The sequence below is a fragment of the Osmerus mordax genome, chromosome 12 (genome assembly GCF_038355195.1).
Source record: "Osmerus mordax isolate fOsmMor3 chromosome 12, fOsmMor3.pri, whole genome shotgun sequence".
Classification (NCBI taxonomy): domain Eukaryota; kingdom Metazoa; phylum Chordata; class Actinopteri; order Osmeriformes; family Osmeridae; genus Osmerus; species Osmerus mordax.
The window spans coordinates 3017043-3033616 of NC_090061.1; the positions used below are offsets into that span (position 1 = coordinate 3017043).

The 16574-nt window shown below is 40.1% G+C and overlaps 2 protein-coding genes and 1 long non-coding RNA gene across 4 annotated transcripts; 2 read left to right on the forward strand and 1 right to left on the reverse strand.

The window, feature by feature from the left end:
* The first annotated feature begins 6772 nt into the window (after nucleotides 1–6772).
* On the forward strand, nucleotides 6773–7388 carry LOC136954438 (DELTA-stichotoxin-Hcr4a-like). The gene is made up of 2 exons (XM_067248069.1): nucleotides 6773–6879; nucleotides 6989–7388. The coding sequence occupies exons 1-2, from the start codon at nucleotides 6773–6775 to the stop codon at nucleotides 7386–7388; spliced, it is 507 nt and encodes a 168-aa protein (XP_067104170.1).
* Nucleotides 7389–7815: 427 nt separating this feature from the next.
* LOC136954328 (uncharacterized) lies at nucleotides 7816–9945 on the reverse strand. Its single transcript, XR_010878101.1, has 7 exons — nucleotides 9785–9945; nucleotides 9616–9669; nucleotides 9392–9445; nucleotides 9051–9125; nucleotides 8773–8805; nucleotides 8386–8466; nucleotides 7816–8106 (listed from the first exon to the last, which is right to left on the reverse strand). It is a non-coding gene; the product is annotated as an uncharacterized lncRNA (long non-coding RNA).
* Nucleotides 9946–10359: 414 nt separating this feature from the next.
* On the forward strand, nucleotides 10360–16542 carry LOC136954393 (ubiquitin-conjugating enzyme E2 D2-like). Of its 2 annotated transcripts, XM_067248028.1 has the most exons (8): nucleotides 10361–10721; nucleotides 12890–12953; nucleotides 13068–13099; nucleotides 13314–13391; nucleotides 13690–13795; nucleotides 14316–14409; nucleotides 14939–14989; nucleotides 15628–16542. In XM_067248028.1, the coding sequence occupies exons 1-7, from the start codon at nucleotides 10698–10700 to the stop codon at nucleotides 14985–14987; spliced, it is 447 nt and encodes a 148-aa protein (XP_067104129.1). In that variant the 5' UTR covers nucleotides 10361–10697; the 3' UTR covers nucleotides 14988–14989; nucleotides 15628–16542. The 2 variants fall into 2 exon arrangements, with proteins under 2 accessions (XP_067104130.1, XP_067104129.1); XM_067248029.1 differs by lacking the exon at nucleotides 14939–14989 and having other exon boundaries at nucleotides 10360–10721.
* Nucleotides 16543–16574: the final 32 nt, after the last annotated feature.

Here is a 16574-nt window from a genome sequence, read left to right on the forward strand (position 1 = left end):
AAGTATTTGGATTGGAGGAGAGGCTGTAATGTTTGATTATAACGGCTTGTATATTCAAACAGGGGGCAGAATTAAACAGTATATTTTAAGCTTATGTCTTTTTTATATACAAACCTGTTCGGTGCTTAAACCGGACGGGACAGTTGACTCGTGCACCTTACCAAAAAATATTTTCATGCAGTAGTCTAATCCAGCTGATTACGTTTTGGGGTGATTTTGAGAGTGGTGAAAGAGCAACAAGCAATTTGTTATTCATCTCCTAAAATATAGGCAACAATTTCTTCATATTTTACATACTCTGAATGCATCTGCGAAATTATGCACCAATTTGCCTCAATGCATTATGTTTTATGCATTCTGCCTGTATAAAAGTCTAGGTGATGCGCTAGATTATATTGGTTTCAAAAGAAACTCTTGTAAGAAACACGTATATGTAGACTAAATGTGTCTTGCTCAATGATTTACAAACACCATTAGTAAACTATTTTAATTTCATTATGTGGCCACTTGATGCTTCCTTAAATGATTGTTATCTTTTGCAGAAGCTTGTCGCCATCTAGTGGTTCACGGCAGCATTACGCCTTTTCAATAGCCCTACAGGAGGGGTACATGATATGTAATCTCAATTGATTAACACTAAGCAGTTGAAGTAAAACTGACAATTTACCTTTAAATGGATGCTTGCTGGCCTATATGTGGCATTCCAGTTAAAATACGTCGTAAACTGTTTCTATTGTTGCCAATATGTCAAACATGAACAAATCCCAAAACATTTACAAATTATTCCCAAACCACCTAAATTCAAGCTTCAGTTTCCAAAGAGAATTCCGTTTTTTTGTAATCCGATTCATGTTTTTTTTTTTTCTTTGTTAGGGAAAATATCCATTTACAGTATCCTAACTCCTAAACCTCATCAAACCTTATCAAGTATTGGTTGTGGCACTAGTGTTTGCTATATAGGCCTTTTACCTGTTCACTTCAACTTTAAACGCGTTCTCCACATTTGGTCTCATGTCTTGCAGGCTACTTTAAGGCTACAGTAGCAGTCAAATTACTTTAAAATGTAGCAAATCGTAAACCACTGTCATATTATAATTGTTTTATTCTGACTAGTTTCATTCACATTGTAGCTGAACGTGGCCCAAATTGGATTGTTTCCCTCATATGTGACACAGGCTGTTGAACTGCCCAAAGCGCATTGAATCTGACATTTTCAAATCGGGTTTGATAATGTTTTGACCATATATACTTCTATTTATGTGTTGCATCCAAAAGACTTCACACCTTCACTGAACATCCTTGGATTGTGAGCTAGCACCTGCCACATTTACTGTACCAAGTTGAAGACACAGTTGTTGAAACGTGTTGGCAAAGACAAAATGATGTCATGTGTGCTGAGCAGTACATGGCATGCAGCAGAGGAAAAGTAAGTACCTAATGTCCTAAAATTACATTTTCACCCATGAGGAAAACTTACCGTTGTCAGCCCAATGATCAGATCTTCCTTTGGCTTCTCTCTGTCTGACAGTCAGTACTGACTGGAGAAAGTGCAGACATGGTCACTGTATTAGTACTGTAAGTACTGTAGGCCTAAGTAACATTAAATTATGTTTTCATAAAGTGTCATGATGTACAAGAAACGTACCTAACACATTTGTAACGTTCCTTCAGGTCTTGCAGAGGTACTGAATGTTACAGCCTGTTTGGGACATTAGAGGTACATTCATAACATTCCCCATTCCCACGTTATGAACGCACCTGTAATGTACCTGTAATGCACCTGTAATGTACCTGTAATGCACCTGTAATGTACCTGTAATGTCCCGAAAAGGCGACCTCTGAAAGACCTCAATGGAACGTTATGAATGTACCTAGAACGTCACAAACAGGCTGTGGCATTCAGTATCTCTATCATAGACATCTCAGTTATGTTTCTTGTTTGCTGGTGTGGCAACTCTGGAACTCAGGGTCAGGTGATCCAGGTGAAGCACACAGGGTCCCGCTCCCCAGCCAGCTGACGAGGACCACAGCTGCTCCTCGTCAGCCAATCAGGGGAGCTGTGGCATATAAGCCAGCCAGTACAACCAATCAGGGGAGCTGTGGCATATAAGCCAGCCAGTACAACCAATCAGGGGAGCTGTGGCATATAAGCCAGCCAGTACAACCAATCAGGGGAACTGTGGCATATAAGCTGGCCAGTACAGCCAAACTGGGGAGAGAACAACCGTGGTGGGATCTGCATCAGACAGGTCAACTTGGTTCATCAGGTTTAGAGAACCCCAGGACACCTTACCTGGTTTGTGAAAGAAGTTTCAAGACTCTACCCAGTGTGGTCACCAGGGAGCTAACTCAGGTTTTGACCTTTGACCTTGTATAACTGAAGGAAATAGCACCAACAGGGCCAGTTTAACCCAGGTAGGGTATTTAATAAACACAAAAAAAAAGTGCAAAAATACAAGGTACAGGTGCCCCGTCACACTTTGCGGAGTCAATTAGCTGTTTTTATATTGTGTGTAAATAAAGAGCCTGCTGATGTTCACATTCCATCAGTATGTCCTGAGACCCCAGCAAGTGTGTGTGTGTGTTTGCTTCTGTAGGTCCTGTGTGCGTTCCCCTAACTTTAGAGTAGCAGAACTCCCCCAACAACTGTGAGGTAGATGGTCAGTCAGTGAGGTCCATCTGGACCTAGTGTTATCACCCAGCAGCAGTACCCCTTCATGTGTTCTGGTTGTGTCTGTGTTCATTAGATTATTTTAACTAATAAGTGTAACTGATGACCGAAAATATAATTTGAAATTGTAGAAAGAGTAAACAGCTTGAAAACTTTTATGAGTTTACATCTACATTTTCTACTGTGACTGAATTGATTTAGTTGATTTAACAGAGTTCAAGCACACATGGATATATATTTTCTTCTATATTATATTGGTATGTTTTGCCGTGCTCTGCTCTGCAGTATGTGTAGGTAACTAAGGGCTGGAGTTCATGTCTTAATTTACATTATTCTATTAACACATATGAATACTTGCACAATATAATTTGTTTTTTGACCATGTCTGTCCTGCTGTAAGTGTAAGGTGGATTTGATTATTGTTTTTTCATTATATGACCCTTAGGTGGCAGTCTTTGTATTCATATTTCTCAAGTGATAAAGTGATAGTCTCAAAAATAATTCTGCAGAATTATTTTAGACTATAAAAAATCCATAAAAAAACAATGTGCCAAGATTTTTGAACAATGTATCTACATATATTTATATATCTGGTGAAGGGCTGTAGCATGGGCCAACATAATTATGACCATGATTCGTCATTAGGTTCCTTAACATCATTGCAAAAGAGCTGCAGTTCCTGTGCAGACAGGAGAACCTAGCAGAACAACCATCTCTCCAACTCTCCATCGTAGCCAAAGCCCACCTGAGAGGTCACGACAGTTAGCCAGACTCGTTAGATCAGAGAGCTATATTAACATGGCATCGTTTGAGTATCGTAAGAGTCGAGACTTCAGGACCCCGGGTTCTGGACTGGATGGAGTGCTACAGAGATGGCGTTCTGCTAGGTTCTCCTGTCTGCACCGGAACTGCAGCTCTTTTGCAGTGATTGTCTCCTGTGTATGCACAGGGACACTGAAGCTATGTAAGAGTGTCTCTCTTTAGTACAGGTTTACTGTGCAACACTAGCTAGTTCACTCCAATGTTAATACTTAGCTATAATTATAGCATTCGCGCTGACCCACAGCAGAGTTAGCTAATAGTTCATCCTAAATTTGGAGCTGGCAAAAACCTACAAATTTACTACAATAATGTATAATTTGAACAGTACTTATACGAATCTTTAGCTGAGGCAACATACTCTATGTTCCTATTTCACTGACGCCAGCCGCAAATTAGCCACCCTAGCTGAAGCATCGACCATGTGAGACTTAGCTAGCCATAAAACTAGACGAAAATGTTTGCAATCATGACGGATTTACTGGATTTGATTATTCAAATCAGTGAAGTATGGTAGTAACTGCACAAGTAAAACATAAGTACACACAGAGATTACTAGCAGCTAAATTGGATGACTGCAGATAGTTTACCGTTACAGAGCAAAAGTCACGATCCTGGCAGGCAGCGCCGAGGTAAAATGGTGAAAAAAAGAAACCGTTGGGAGAGCGCGAAAACTGACGTTATTTCCACCTCAAAACTATTTCACTTCCTGAAAATTGCATGTAAACCAATCTCATACGCCTTTCTTTGAGCGCAAAATAGTTTTTTGAGCTTTATGTAAATAAACTTTTTACAAGCCGTTTTTCAATTGGTAAAATCTTGTCTAGAGAAGGTGATGTATTTTTGTCTCTTAATTTTTCAGCCCTACGTAGCTACCTTGCGTTTCTTAGCCTGGTTTAGCCAAGGAGCTCTCCACCTTACTCATTTTAAAACTATTTGATAAATCGAATATAAAAGCATCATAGAATGTAAAGTAACAGCTAGCTGGCGTCCGTTACTTGTAAAATGCATAGATAATGTTTAACAGTAACATCTAAATTTAGTTTGCACCTAAGTAAGTTAAAACATATTTGAGTGTGCTAACATTAGCAATAACGTCAGCTAGTTTGAGGTTTATGGATAGGCTAACCATTAAATTAGCAGCACATTTCCCGTATTTAACAATGATTAAACATGGGCTTACCTGAAAGTGATGCACGGGCATCAACTTATTTTTTCCTTCCCCTGACTCCTGTTATCTTTTTAAGCCAATTTTAGAAAAGTTGACCTAGCCTGCTGTCAAAGCTCGTCAGGCCACTGAGATAGGGAAGGGCACCCACAGGAGCTTGGGAAGTTGACTGTGTATTTGTTTTTTTTTGTTTTTTTGGGGGGGGCACCATCGTAACTTTTTTTGAGCATTTAAATAGGCTATATCTCTTGTTCTGCCTGTTTTGTAATATCATTAAAATAAATACAGTCAAATGCTCTAACCACCGAGCTATACCTATCCCCTAGAACAGGGGTGGACAACCCTGGTCCTCGAGAGCCCCTCTCCTGCATGTTCTAGATGTTTCTCTGCTCCAGCACACTTGTTTAAAATGAATGGGTTGTTATCAAGCTCTGTGGAAGCCAGGTAATGACCGTTCATTTGAATCAGGTGTGCTGGAGCAGGGAAACATCTAAAACATGCAGGACAGGGGCTCTCGAGGACCAGGATTGGCCACCCCTGCTAGACAGTGTGCACAAAGTTGTGTGTGGGAGACGGAGGCAAAACCAGCCTGCGTTCCCGCCAGTCCAGTGGCAGCTACACAGGGTCACGGCAACTGCTCTCAGAACCTCATCAAATCCAATCACGCTGTATAGAGCCCTTTATACAAGCACTCACAGAAGGCTCCACAGACGCCCATAGATCAGCACCTGTAACCAACCTAAACCCACAAACACCTGGAAAAACTCCCAGGGAAACAATGGAAAAAACTTTACGTGTTCATTTAGGCTCTTCCACTGCATTGTAGTTTTTAGAATATCATTTATACAGAGATATTGCGAAACATTTCCCTCCCCAACCCATATAAAGATGTGTATTTGAGATCACCCTTCCCTTCCTTATCAGAGGGTGGATTGAGGAAGTTGTTAACCAGGTTATTAAAAGAAAGAGTCTCAAAGGTCAGTTCCCTGTCACTTTCTCCAGTCAGTACTGACTAGAGAAAGTGCAGAGAGAAGCCAAAGGAAGAGCTGATCATTGGGCTGACAACGGTAAGTTTTCCTCATGGGTGAAGATGTAGTTTTAGGACATTAGGTACTCACTTTCCTCTGCTGCATGCCATGTACTGCTCAGCACACATGACATCATTTTGTCTTTGCCAACACATTTCAACAACTGTGTCTTCAACTTGGTACAGTAAACATGGCAGGTGCTAGCTCAGGATCCAAGGATGTTCAGTGAAGGGGTGAAGTCTTTTGGATGCAACACATACATAGAATAAGAAATGTTTTATACATTTTTCCTAAAGAACTAAACAAAGAAAATATCAGATGATGAAAAAGGTAAGAGAGACAGGGAGTATTGGGGTGTGTACTAATAAATAACTACGTTGGTTATGCTACTTCAGGAAGCCTTGAATGCATATTTCCCACTTTAAGAACTGAGACTGACCCAGATTACCCAAAGCATGCCATCCCACATTCCCAATCATAATTGGGAAAAAACTTTCCTCACTTTAATGCATATTTTGTTACTTCTAAAGGAATACGGAATTTAAAGTATCAACAGTCTTTTCTTTTAGTGAGACGACCCATAGATACGAGGTGCTAGTCCATAGCAACAGAAAGTGAAATGTGACGACAGTAGGACTTGTTTACTGCCAAGCTAAATTTATGAACTTTTTTCTTTAAGGAGTTCCATGAAATTTATGTACATCCTCTTGTGGACTATTGCTTCAAGAGATTATGTTATTATAGCACTGTGTCTTGTACATTACAGGCTGTTCCTCCTTGATTATCCCCTGCACTCACTATGCCTCTTTGGACAAAAGCATCAAATAAATAATGTCAATGTGATCTCTCATCAGTCAAAAAAATAACTTACAGTACTTGAATGACTCAATTAGAAGAAATGAAACAGTCGGTCAGTCGGTCAATTAAACAAACCGTGCACATCAGTGCATCAGAGTGACATAATGGAGATAATTTTACAAGAAGGAAATGTTACAGTAATTATTGTACTAGGCTACTGATGATTATTCATTAAAATAACTCCCGAATATCTGTGTTGTGGGAAGCAAACAGTGAAAACACATCATCATGTCAGCTCCACCGCCGGTTGAGCCTCTGTCAATGAACGTAGCCAGCAGGAGTGTCAGGATTCAGATCACCAACCAAACCAACAACTACACTCTGATGAACCCACAGTAAGCAGTGCCTTAGTCTCTCCTATAAATCATTGACAATGTTTCCATTCCATGTTTAATGAAAAAAAGTTTGTTATTGTAATTGTTAATTGTGTGTTTGTCTCATTAGGGTAGCCATGATGAGTGGGGTTGTCTATGCCCGACCTGCATCCACAGTCAAGCCCATGGAGAGTGAAGTCTGCTCCTTCATTAAAAAAAGCATATGGCCAACAGGCAGTGTTGGTGTTATGACCTATGAATTGCAAAGTGACAACAGCTCCAAAGACGAGATCTTAGCCATCATGTTCTCTGTGCCCTTTAACTACATGGTGTACAGTAACTGGTTTGGTGTGGAGTTCTATGATCATGGCCGTGCCTGTAACGAGAAATTGTTCGATGAGATGGAGGATGAAAGAAGAAGGATGTGTGGCTCAGAAATCTACTCTGAAGGAAAGTTCCTCAAGGTGAAGGCCAAAATGCTTGACCAGGCCAACAGCGTCCTCACAGTGGAGCTATCAACAAGAAAATGAATACATACTTCTCTTGAAGAACTCTGAGGTACTAGGAAGTATGGAAATCCCCTGATCAATTAAATGAACTTGGCTAATCTTTACTACCTATCATGTTAATTAATGCTTGACGGGAAAATATTTTACTTTGTCTTAACCTACATGTATGAACACCAGTATGTAATAATCACTCTGTTAAACCTTTACTTCTAACTATTTCTGTCTTCATTAAATTTGGCTTTACAATAAACCTGTGTTGTGAACCCAGTTTCAAGACTTTAGTCCACCATTTCTTGAACCTGAGAGCGATGAATGACATGGTAGTTTGATGATGGGGTCTTTCTCAAACAGCTGCATGTAGATCCTTCTAGATTCACTGTCACCAGACAAACTTGTGGCTGGGATCTAATATATAAGGATATTTGATTTCATAACACAGACGATTAAAATGATTATGAATACAAATGATCTCTTTATTATTGTGGTAATTATTGTCTTCTTCAAGTCAGTAAACAGTTTAATGGTTGAGAAATATAAATGCAAAGACTGACACCTAGTGGTCAGATAATGAAGAAACAATGATCGAATCCACCTTGCATTTAGGGACAGACATATCTAAGCATGTAAACATAACTGCCATAGATACCAAATCCTTAGAGCTCATATTTATGCCATTTAATCTTGGGCTTGGCACAGTCCTTCACTGCAACCAGACAAGAGTGTAAACTGTCAGCAATGCCTGTGGGCAAAAAAACAATTACATTGTTTAAGTATTCATATGTCTTAATAGAATAATGCAAATTAAGACATGAACTCCAACCCACTCCAACCCAACTCCACAACATAGCACGGCAAAACATAACAATATAATATTGAAGAAAATATTTACCCATGTGTGCTTAAACTCTGTTAAATCAACTGAATCAATTCAGTCACAGTAGAAAATGTAGATGTAAACTCACTAAAGTTTTCAAACTGTAGCCAAAAAGAATTCTGTACATAGTTGTACAATACTTACCTGACAAGTTAAGATCATCAATATTTTTTGCTTTGCTTTGCATTCCCTCAATGCAACTCTTGATAGCACAGTGAGCTGCATCTAAAATAAACAAAGTTTTCAATTCATATGATTTACTTAATAGCTGATTTAATTTTGTAGTAAAAATAAATGAGTACTTTACATATGCTTTAAATCCTAATTTGAATCATCAATCAAACATTTAATTCCAAGAACTTGGTTTTGTGCTGATGACAATATAGGCCTATATGAACTTGTTGTGATATGTAAGTGATAAAAAATCTACTGGAATGGCGAATAGCCTTTACGTTGTGACCTACAGGGAGATAATTATATTATATTGTCAATTTGCTACTTGTTATAAAAACTGACAAGATGCAAACCTACCATAGACCTCAAAGTCACTGTTCAAGTCATAAGCTGTAAGGAAAATACCATCAGTATGCCACTTAGAAATTATGTAAATTCAGCTAAATGCTGTTGAATCATAGTTTAACATGCGGCTGATTTAAAATAGCTTATTTAAGAGTTCTCGAAGTGTTGAATAGGCCTATGTTATATATCATGACGATAACATTTACAACACAAATAGCCTATGTCGTAAAAACAAATTAAAAGTTAATTTGAATGCACTAGAAAAGCAATCAACAAAACAGCCTACTTACTCGAGTCTTGGAAAATGAGATTATATCCCAAAACTCCGCATTCTTGAATCATGTCGATACTCCCGTCCTTACAGGCTGAAATACATTAATCCAATATACATAATGTCAGTCAAAATGATTTAGTCCCATTTTATTCATTTGTGTTCTGGAGTGGCTGGGTTTTCACATTCTATAAATTCCCTTGCATTGAGTAGGCCTACTTTTCATTAGTCACAAACGTAAAAGTTTCTCTGCGCAGAAAAAAGGATTGACTTGAATAGCCTAAGGCAAGGTAAAACAGTAGCTACCTATGAACAGTCCGACCTAATTGCCACAAAATATTAATGTGTATATGCTTATACCTTTGTTAGTTCTACATTTCTTCTGGGCTGCTGCAAGAACTCTTGTTTTACAATCTGTGTGATTTGCACAACAATGGTTTTGCCTGATCAAATTGCACTTGAAAATAATGTAATACGGTCACATTATAATTAGCAGAATAAATAACATATAATTATATAATCATGTGCTGTAGCCTCTATTACAATGTTGAAGATTAAAAAGTTCGATATAACTTAATTCCTACCTGAGACCTCGTCAACTGGAAAAATGTTGTCATAACCTTTTAGAACCTTTACCTCTGTTGAAAATAAATAAATAATGAAGTTCCTGTTTTCAGAAAACAAGTTGAAGTCGATTTTGACTCAAGCAATGTTTCCTTCACATTTGCAACAAGACATTATTAGTGCACCTACCAGATACAATTACCAGAAGCAACACAAGATAACCAACTGTAATCATTTTTACTAACTTTCCTGTAAATATAGAAACTCAAACCACTTATTAATAAAGTAAAACCCGTCTGAAGTTGATTTGTAGAGTGACTAATCAAGCTGTATGCCAGTGAAACACAATAGTGAAACCAAAAGAAAGGCTTTCATTGGAATATGGAAAACAGTTCCAAACTCAAAATTTTTTCTTCAATTGGTTCCTCCTTTGGTGCATTTAAATTATTTATAAGATAAAATATAGCCCTCTCAATGAACATAAAATGACAAGAGTTAGCTTTTTTATTCAACTGTTTATTTTCAATACATTACACATTAATTGTGCATTGATATGACATGTAAAATCACGTAGCAAAAGCACTAGCGTTCCGAGACTAAACCAGGCAACAGTGGAATATTTCAGAAACCTGAACGATATTTTATGCAACCGGAAGAAACGTGTCCTCCCCGTTAGTGCGGGTGCCTACAAATGATCAATTACGCCACGCTTGAGTTTTTTACGCACGGGTGTGCGTTTGAGGCTCGAGAGGCGAAAGTGTAGTTTCTACTCAATGTCAGTGGACATTTTGAGCAGTTCGAGTATCTTGACAGTGCGCACAAACTCCCGGTAGGGAACAAGGGCCGAGAAAAATACACCAGCTAGCCAGTGAAGTTAGAAACGGTTCGTATCGTACTATAAAAGGCAGTTACAATAAAATAAGAATCAACTGACACGATTTTATTAAGTGCCAACATCGAAGTTGTTTGTGTAGCTTCCAAGCTAGCTATCAAGCTACCTCGCAGCGTCAAAGCTAACCGCTAGATGGTCGTGAGCTAGCAAGCATCACCTAGCGGGTCTTGGCTTTTCCTCTTCGGCAACTGGTCCATACACACTGGCAGTATGGCTTTAAAACGCATTCACAAGGTAAGAGTGTGTTGATTGACTTAAGATTTAAAGTCTTTACGGTATAAATGTTAAAAATGTATGTTTCAGTACATTGTAGTGAGCTAGCTGGCGTAGTAGCTTTTGAAAGGTAGACTCGTGTGTGGACGGTGTGGCAATGCTAAGCTAGTCTGCAGCTAGCTAATGTGTCAAAATTCGTAATTGACTTGTTTTACAAACACTCACACTCAGTTTCTCTTAGTTAACTATTGTTGGTGTGACTATAGGTATGTAGCTGTAATGTATGACCTCGTTGCAATTATATTTAATATATTTATTTAGCGTGTGCTATGTTATTTACTACAATCTCGATTCTCAATCAGGAACAGTAGCCTATATTGCTAGTCTGTTTTATGTTGCTTGATCGTTGAGCTTTTTCAGGTAGATTCACTTGTAGTTTCGTTTCAGTGTATTGTGAGAATAACTAACTCCAGTATAAGGGTGAGCTAGCTAACGCTAGCTGGCAGTGTATTTAGCCAATTAGTCAACTTTCCCAGTTACAAATGTTGCAGTCATGAAAGGAAGCGTGTTCTTTCGGTGTGGATGTTTCTCAACTGTACAGAAAGCGTCAGCATAAAAATATACATTGTTTCTGAAGTAGAGCCTTCTGCTTACATACTGTAACGGTAATAGAATTGCTGTGTGCACACGCTTAATTCTACACGCATTCTGAACTTTGCCAGCGGATGCTTTTGTAACCCCTATTTAGATGACAAATGTAGACAGATACCTGTGACGGAAAGGTACGTTTGGGATTTTGTTAGCTGTCACGAGCGATTAACTTTTTCTTTATCCGGTGAAAGGGATCATTTCATTCGCCTACTGTTCAAGGCCAAAATATACACATTTAAGATTAATGTTTCGACGCAGTACATCATAAGTTTCTTGCAAACTAAATGTTACCACAAAGCTCGGTTACAGTTGCAGGAAAGGGAGGTTGATGTCGCGCTAAGGATGTCCGTACAGTGGGCTTGTCTAACAGCTGACAGCATTGACAGCTGTGATGCTTCGATCTAGCTTAGCTTTGCACCTAGCTTCAACAACTGGCCCCGTTTGCAGAAGCTGCCCCCACTCAAGTGACCTTATACTGGGCCCAGTTTTCTCAAGTCTCTTATTCTCTCCCACTTGGATCACTGAGTGAAATCTGTGAAAGTCAGGTACTTGTGGTTTCACGTCTCCCTGCTGTTTACAACTGATAGGCCTGAAGTACTGTTTAGATTCTTGATGTTACTCAGACTGACAAATATATTTTACTGTTATAGTTGTCTTAGCAGTTTATTTTTGTTATGTTTTATTGCTGCTCTAGTTGTCCATTCGTCTGGATTATTAAACGAATCCATATTTGAGGGTTTCAGTGCTCAACACCTGGGTTGTGAGTTTATAACCTGGATATAAGGGGGAGTCAGATGGCTGAGCGGTTAGGGAATCGGGATAGTAATCTGAAGGTTGCCGGTTCGATTCCCCGCCAGGCCGAATGACATTGTGTCCTTTGGCAAGGCACTTCACCCTACTTGCCTCGGGGGGAATGTCCCTTTACTTACTGTAAGTCGCTCTGGATAAGAGCGTCTGCTAAATGACTAAATGTAAATGTAAATATTGGCAGCTGTTGTTGACAAAAATGTATTCCTCTTTTTTTCCAGCACTTCCTTGTCAAACCAGGCAAACAAGTTGAACTGCCTCTATGGCTTGTTTTGTTTTTGCACCACCAGCTACATACGTAACCAACCCTCATGTGTCAATTGTGGATTCATGATCCCCATTCATAGTCCACCTGCTACAAGTATATTTTGAAACGGGAAACTCCTACAATGAATCATTCCTATTGCATATCCCCTCTGCTTTGTAGGGTGGTGTGCCATGATGTGAACCACATTTCTGTGTCAGGTTGTCCCTTCCTGTGTAAGAGGGACACAAGTGCTTATGTGGGTTAGGGGGGTCAGATGACTGAGCGGTTAGGGAATCGGGCTATTAATCAGAAGGTTGCTGGTTCGATTCTGGCCGGGAAAAATGACGTTGTGTCCTTGGGCAAGGCACTTCACCCTACTTGCCTCAGGGGAATGTCCCTGTACTCACTGTAAGTCGCTCTGGATAAGAGCGTCTGCTAAATGTAAATGTAATGTAAAAGTAGGGTTGTGGTTTTCTTCATTCAGGAGCTGGTGGACTTTGGACGGGATCCCCCTGCACAGTGTTCTGCTGGCCCAGTGGGAGACGACAGTAAGGCCTGTTTTAGTCTGAGTTTCTACCGTACTGGGTCGCTGTGTGGACCTGACTGTGTCGCACCATGCATCAAACTAATCCAGCCATCGCTGTGTGCTTCTTTTTTGGCAGTGTTTCACTGGCAAGCGACGATCATGGGGCCTGTAAGTACGATGAGGCAGAGGCGATCAATCTCTGTCATGAACGGCCAAAAAACTTCCTCCATTCTCGCAATCTAGATTCGAAAAGTATCTCCATCCTCTAGCTTCTCCTAGGATGGGCATGACCTGCAAGCCTCATTTACTTAGCCATAAAAATGGAAATGAATGTTTCCGAGAAGTGGTGATCTCTCTGTGAGACGTCATGTTTGTGTTTCAGAACGACAGCCCTTACCAAGGAGGTGTGTTTTTCCTGACTATTCATTTCCCTACAGATTACCCTTTCAAACCACCTAAGGTAAGGAGCTCCTTCCATTAAGGGATTCTTCTACATAACCAGTGTGTACAAGCATGTACACTACAAGTATATCAAGTGTAAAGTCACAGGCATGCACGTTTTTGCCAATGATAACTTGGCAGTAACATATTACTCACGGCATACCTTTCTCATGTTTTGCATGTTTTCTTTTAACCAAAATAAAAATGTTGTGGCCAAAATGCCCAACTCGACAGAAACAAAATGTCGCCTTTGTAAATATTTATGAAACATTTTTCTTGTTGCTCAGCATGACCATGTCCTTTTTTTATATCCTCAGGTTGCCTTCACTACAAGAATCTATCACCCTAACATCAACAGTAATGGCAGCATCTGCTTGGATATACTAAGGTCACAGTGGTCGCCAGCCCTAACTATTTCTAAAGGTGAGGAGTGTTTTTATTCTGGAGATGGACCCTCCAATGCTTGTACATGGTGGTCAAATGGCTGAGCGGTTAGGGAATCGGGCTAAGAATCAGTAGGTTGCTGGTTCGATTCCTGGCTGTGCAAATGCCGTTGTGTCCTTGGGCAAGGCACTTCACCCTACTTGCCTCAGGGGGAATGTCCCTGTACTTACTGTAAGTCGCTCTGGATAAGAGCGTCTGCCAAATGACTAAATGTCAAATGTACTCTGTAAGACAGTGTCTAGAGTCTATTACACTTCATTTGGTTACCACCGGGGACATGCAAAGTGTTTGGAAATGCATGACCTTTACATAAAAGAGATGCATATCTCTAGACGCGGTAGCTGCTTGTATGTAAAAAAATAAACTAATATTATATAGAGATATAGATATATCTCGATAGAGGTGTGTGTGTGGAGATAGGGAATGCAGTTGGGGTTTTCATGTATTACTGTAGGACGACCCTGATCAAAACGTGTCCTTTTGCTTCCCTCTCCTCCAGTACTGTTGTCCATCTGTTCCCTCCTATGTGATCCCAACCCTGACGACCCCCTGGTGCCAGAGATCGCACGCATCTATAAGACAGACCCGCCCAAGTGAGTAAGCCTCCTCAGTAACCCCCCCATCTCCTTTCCTCACATCTGGATCCAAATCTTGCTTTTTAAAATGAAAGGACCATTGAAACCATTATCCTAACATTATCTTTTTGAGATGTAGAGTATGATTTTATTCACCCTGAGGAGGGGCTAGGTTGGTGTAGTTTGTTTTCGGTGTCATGGTTGGTGTGGCAGTTTCTGGATTAGCCGAATGACATGTCACACCTGAACATGACGGAGCCAGGTGACCTAGTTGGAACAGTTGGAACCTATTGACCTAGTCACACCTGTAACTAGGCATGTCATCTGGGGAGTCAGGTGGCTGAGTCAGGTGGCTGAGCGGTTAGGGAATCGGCCTAGTAATCAGAAGGTTGCTGGTTCGATTCCCGGCCGTGCCAAATGACGTTGTGTCCTTGGGCAAGGCACTTCACCCTACTTGCTTTGGGGGGAATGTCCCTGTACTTACTGTAAGTCGCTCTGGATAAGAGCGTCTGCTAAATGACTAAATGTAATGTCATCTCCATGCTAGGTACAATAGACTAGCGAGGGAGTGGACAGACAAGTATGCTATGCTGTAGGGGTAAGAGCAGCCTGCATCTTGGAGAACGAGTGTGTTGCCTTCATTGATTCCTTAGGCCCTTAAACTAACCCAGTGGGGCTTGTCTGAGTTTGCTGCGTTGACAAATCTGCTTTCAAGCTTGCCTTGCTGGACGGTTGGTTTGTACCGTGTGTGAAAGGTTGCTCTGACTGGGTGGTGTTTGAGAAGGGCATCACAGCTGGAGCAGTATGGATCTCTCTTGCTTGTGTTTGAGGCATTCTCACAATAATAAAATCCTTATATTATATAATTATTTATAACTTATTAAGCATGATACAAAGTGTGTTGTCAACAGGCAAAAGCATGTGTTCAAGCTTTGACAGGTACCTGTCTAAGATAGTGGTTATTCAGTCATTGACAGCCTGACATCAAAGCGTCTGCTAAATGGATCACGTGTGTCTGGATAATTGATATTATTTCAACAACTGAGGTGTAGTTTTGGGACTGTGAATCGAAACACTTCCCATCTGGATGTTGTGTTTGAGCTGCTTGACTTGGAGCCCTTTTTTAATGCAACTCAGTTCTTCTACAACTTAGTGCTTCTACAGCCACTGCATCTTTAGTAATCCTGCATCATCACCCCAGTGTGGATTGTGATTGGCCTTTTATTTTCTTTGTAGGTATGAGAAAACAGCTAAGGAATGGACTCAGAAGTACGCCATGTGATGCCCTGGTCAGGGCTGCTTCACTCACACTAGCTGGAATAAACATTCTAGTATTTTGGGTTTTTTCTTTTTGTCCCATTTTGGTCACAACCCCTCACATCAGCAAGTCTTCTGTTTATTGACCCTTTCTAAATTGATTCACATGCTTTTAACCTCATTTTCTTTCAAAGATGGAGAGGGCTTTGAAATACTCTCCACAGAGCATGTACCAGTGTGAAATATTCCCACTCCTAGGGGCCCACGTTCCACTAAGCAAGATTATCAAGCTGAAAAGCTATAAAACTAGATCATTTAAATACAATTTATGGGAGGGTCTCATGCTCCTAAAATACATAATTACATAACTTTGAATTTGGTGGTAACTTGTTGGTCCTACTTGGTGGAACAACCCCATATTAAACTGAGCTTAAAGGTGCCAATGCCAAAACATAAACAATGTTCTCAAGTGACAGCTTCTTGGGAAGCTGAGGGCTGTTGTTACTATACACACTCTTTAACCAACTGACTTAAATGAAGAATTATCTCAGCTATATCTGCAGGTAAATTAGATAAAAAAAAAAATGTGCATGGTGATACAAAAAAAATTGTTGGTTTCTGTGCTGCGGAGTTAGAATTGAAGGATTGTTGAGAGCGCCAATGTCCACTTTTTAAGTCTCTTTTTTTTTCTTTTTTTTTGGGCGGGGTTGTTTTTAGAACAGAGAGCTGTTAGTTAATCCATCATCCATAGCTCGGTTCTCTCCCTTTTGCACTGAATACATTATTCACAGCTACCAATGGCTGATCGATCAACTAATAGCTCTGTTATTTAATGGCTTAGTGGTTACTTTGTTTCATTATTTTTTTTTTTCTCAATAAAGTTGAACAAATATCTGTGGCGTCCTGGACCAGTTCCTCACACGTTC

Excerpts from the sequence above, each read along its gene's own strand:
- LOC136954438 (XM_067248069.1), top strand. The coding sequence starts at position 6,773 with ATGTCAGCTCCACCGCCGGTTGAGCCTCTGTCAATGAACGTAGCCAGC. Across the intron at positions 6,880-6,988 it reads TACACTCTGATGAACCCACA|GGTAGCCATGATGAGTGGGG; the intron begins GTAAGCAGTGCC and ends TTGTCTCATTAG.
- LOC136954393 (XM_067248028.1), top strand. The coding sequence starts at position 10,698 with ATGGCTTTAAAACGCATTCACAAG. Across the intron at positions 12,954-13,067 it reads TGGCCCAGTGGGAGACGACA|TGTTTCACTGGCAAGCGACG; the intron begins GTAAGGCCTGTT and ends CTTTTTTGGCAG. Across the intron at positions 14,410-14,938 it reads TATAAGACAGACCCGCCCAA|GTACAATAGACTAGCGAGGG; the intron begins GTGAGTAAGCCT and ends TCTCCATGCTAG.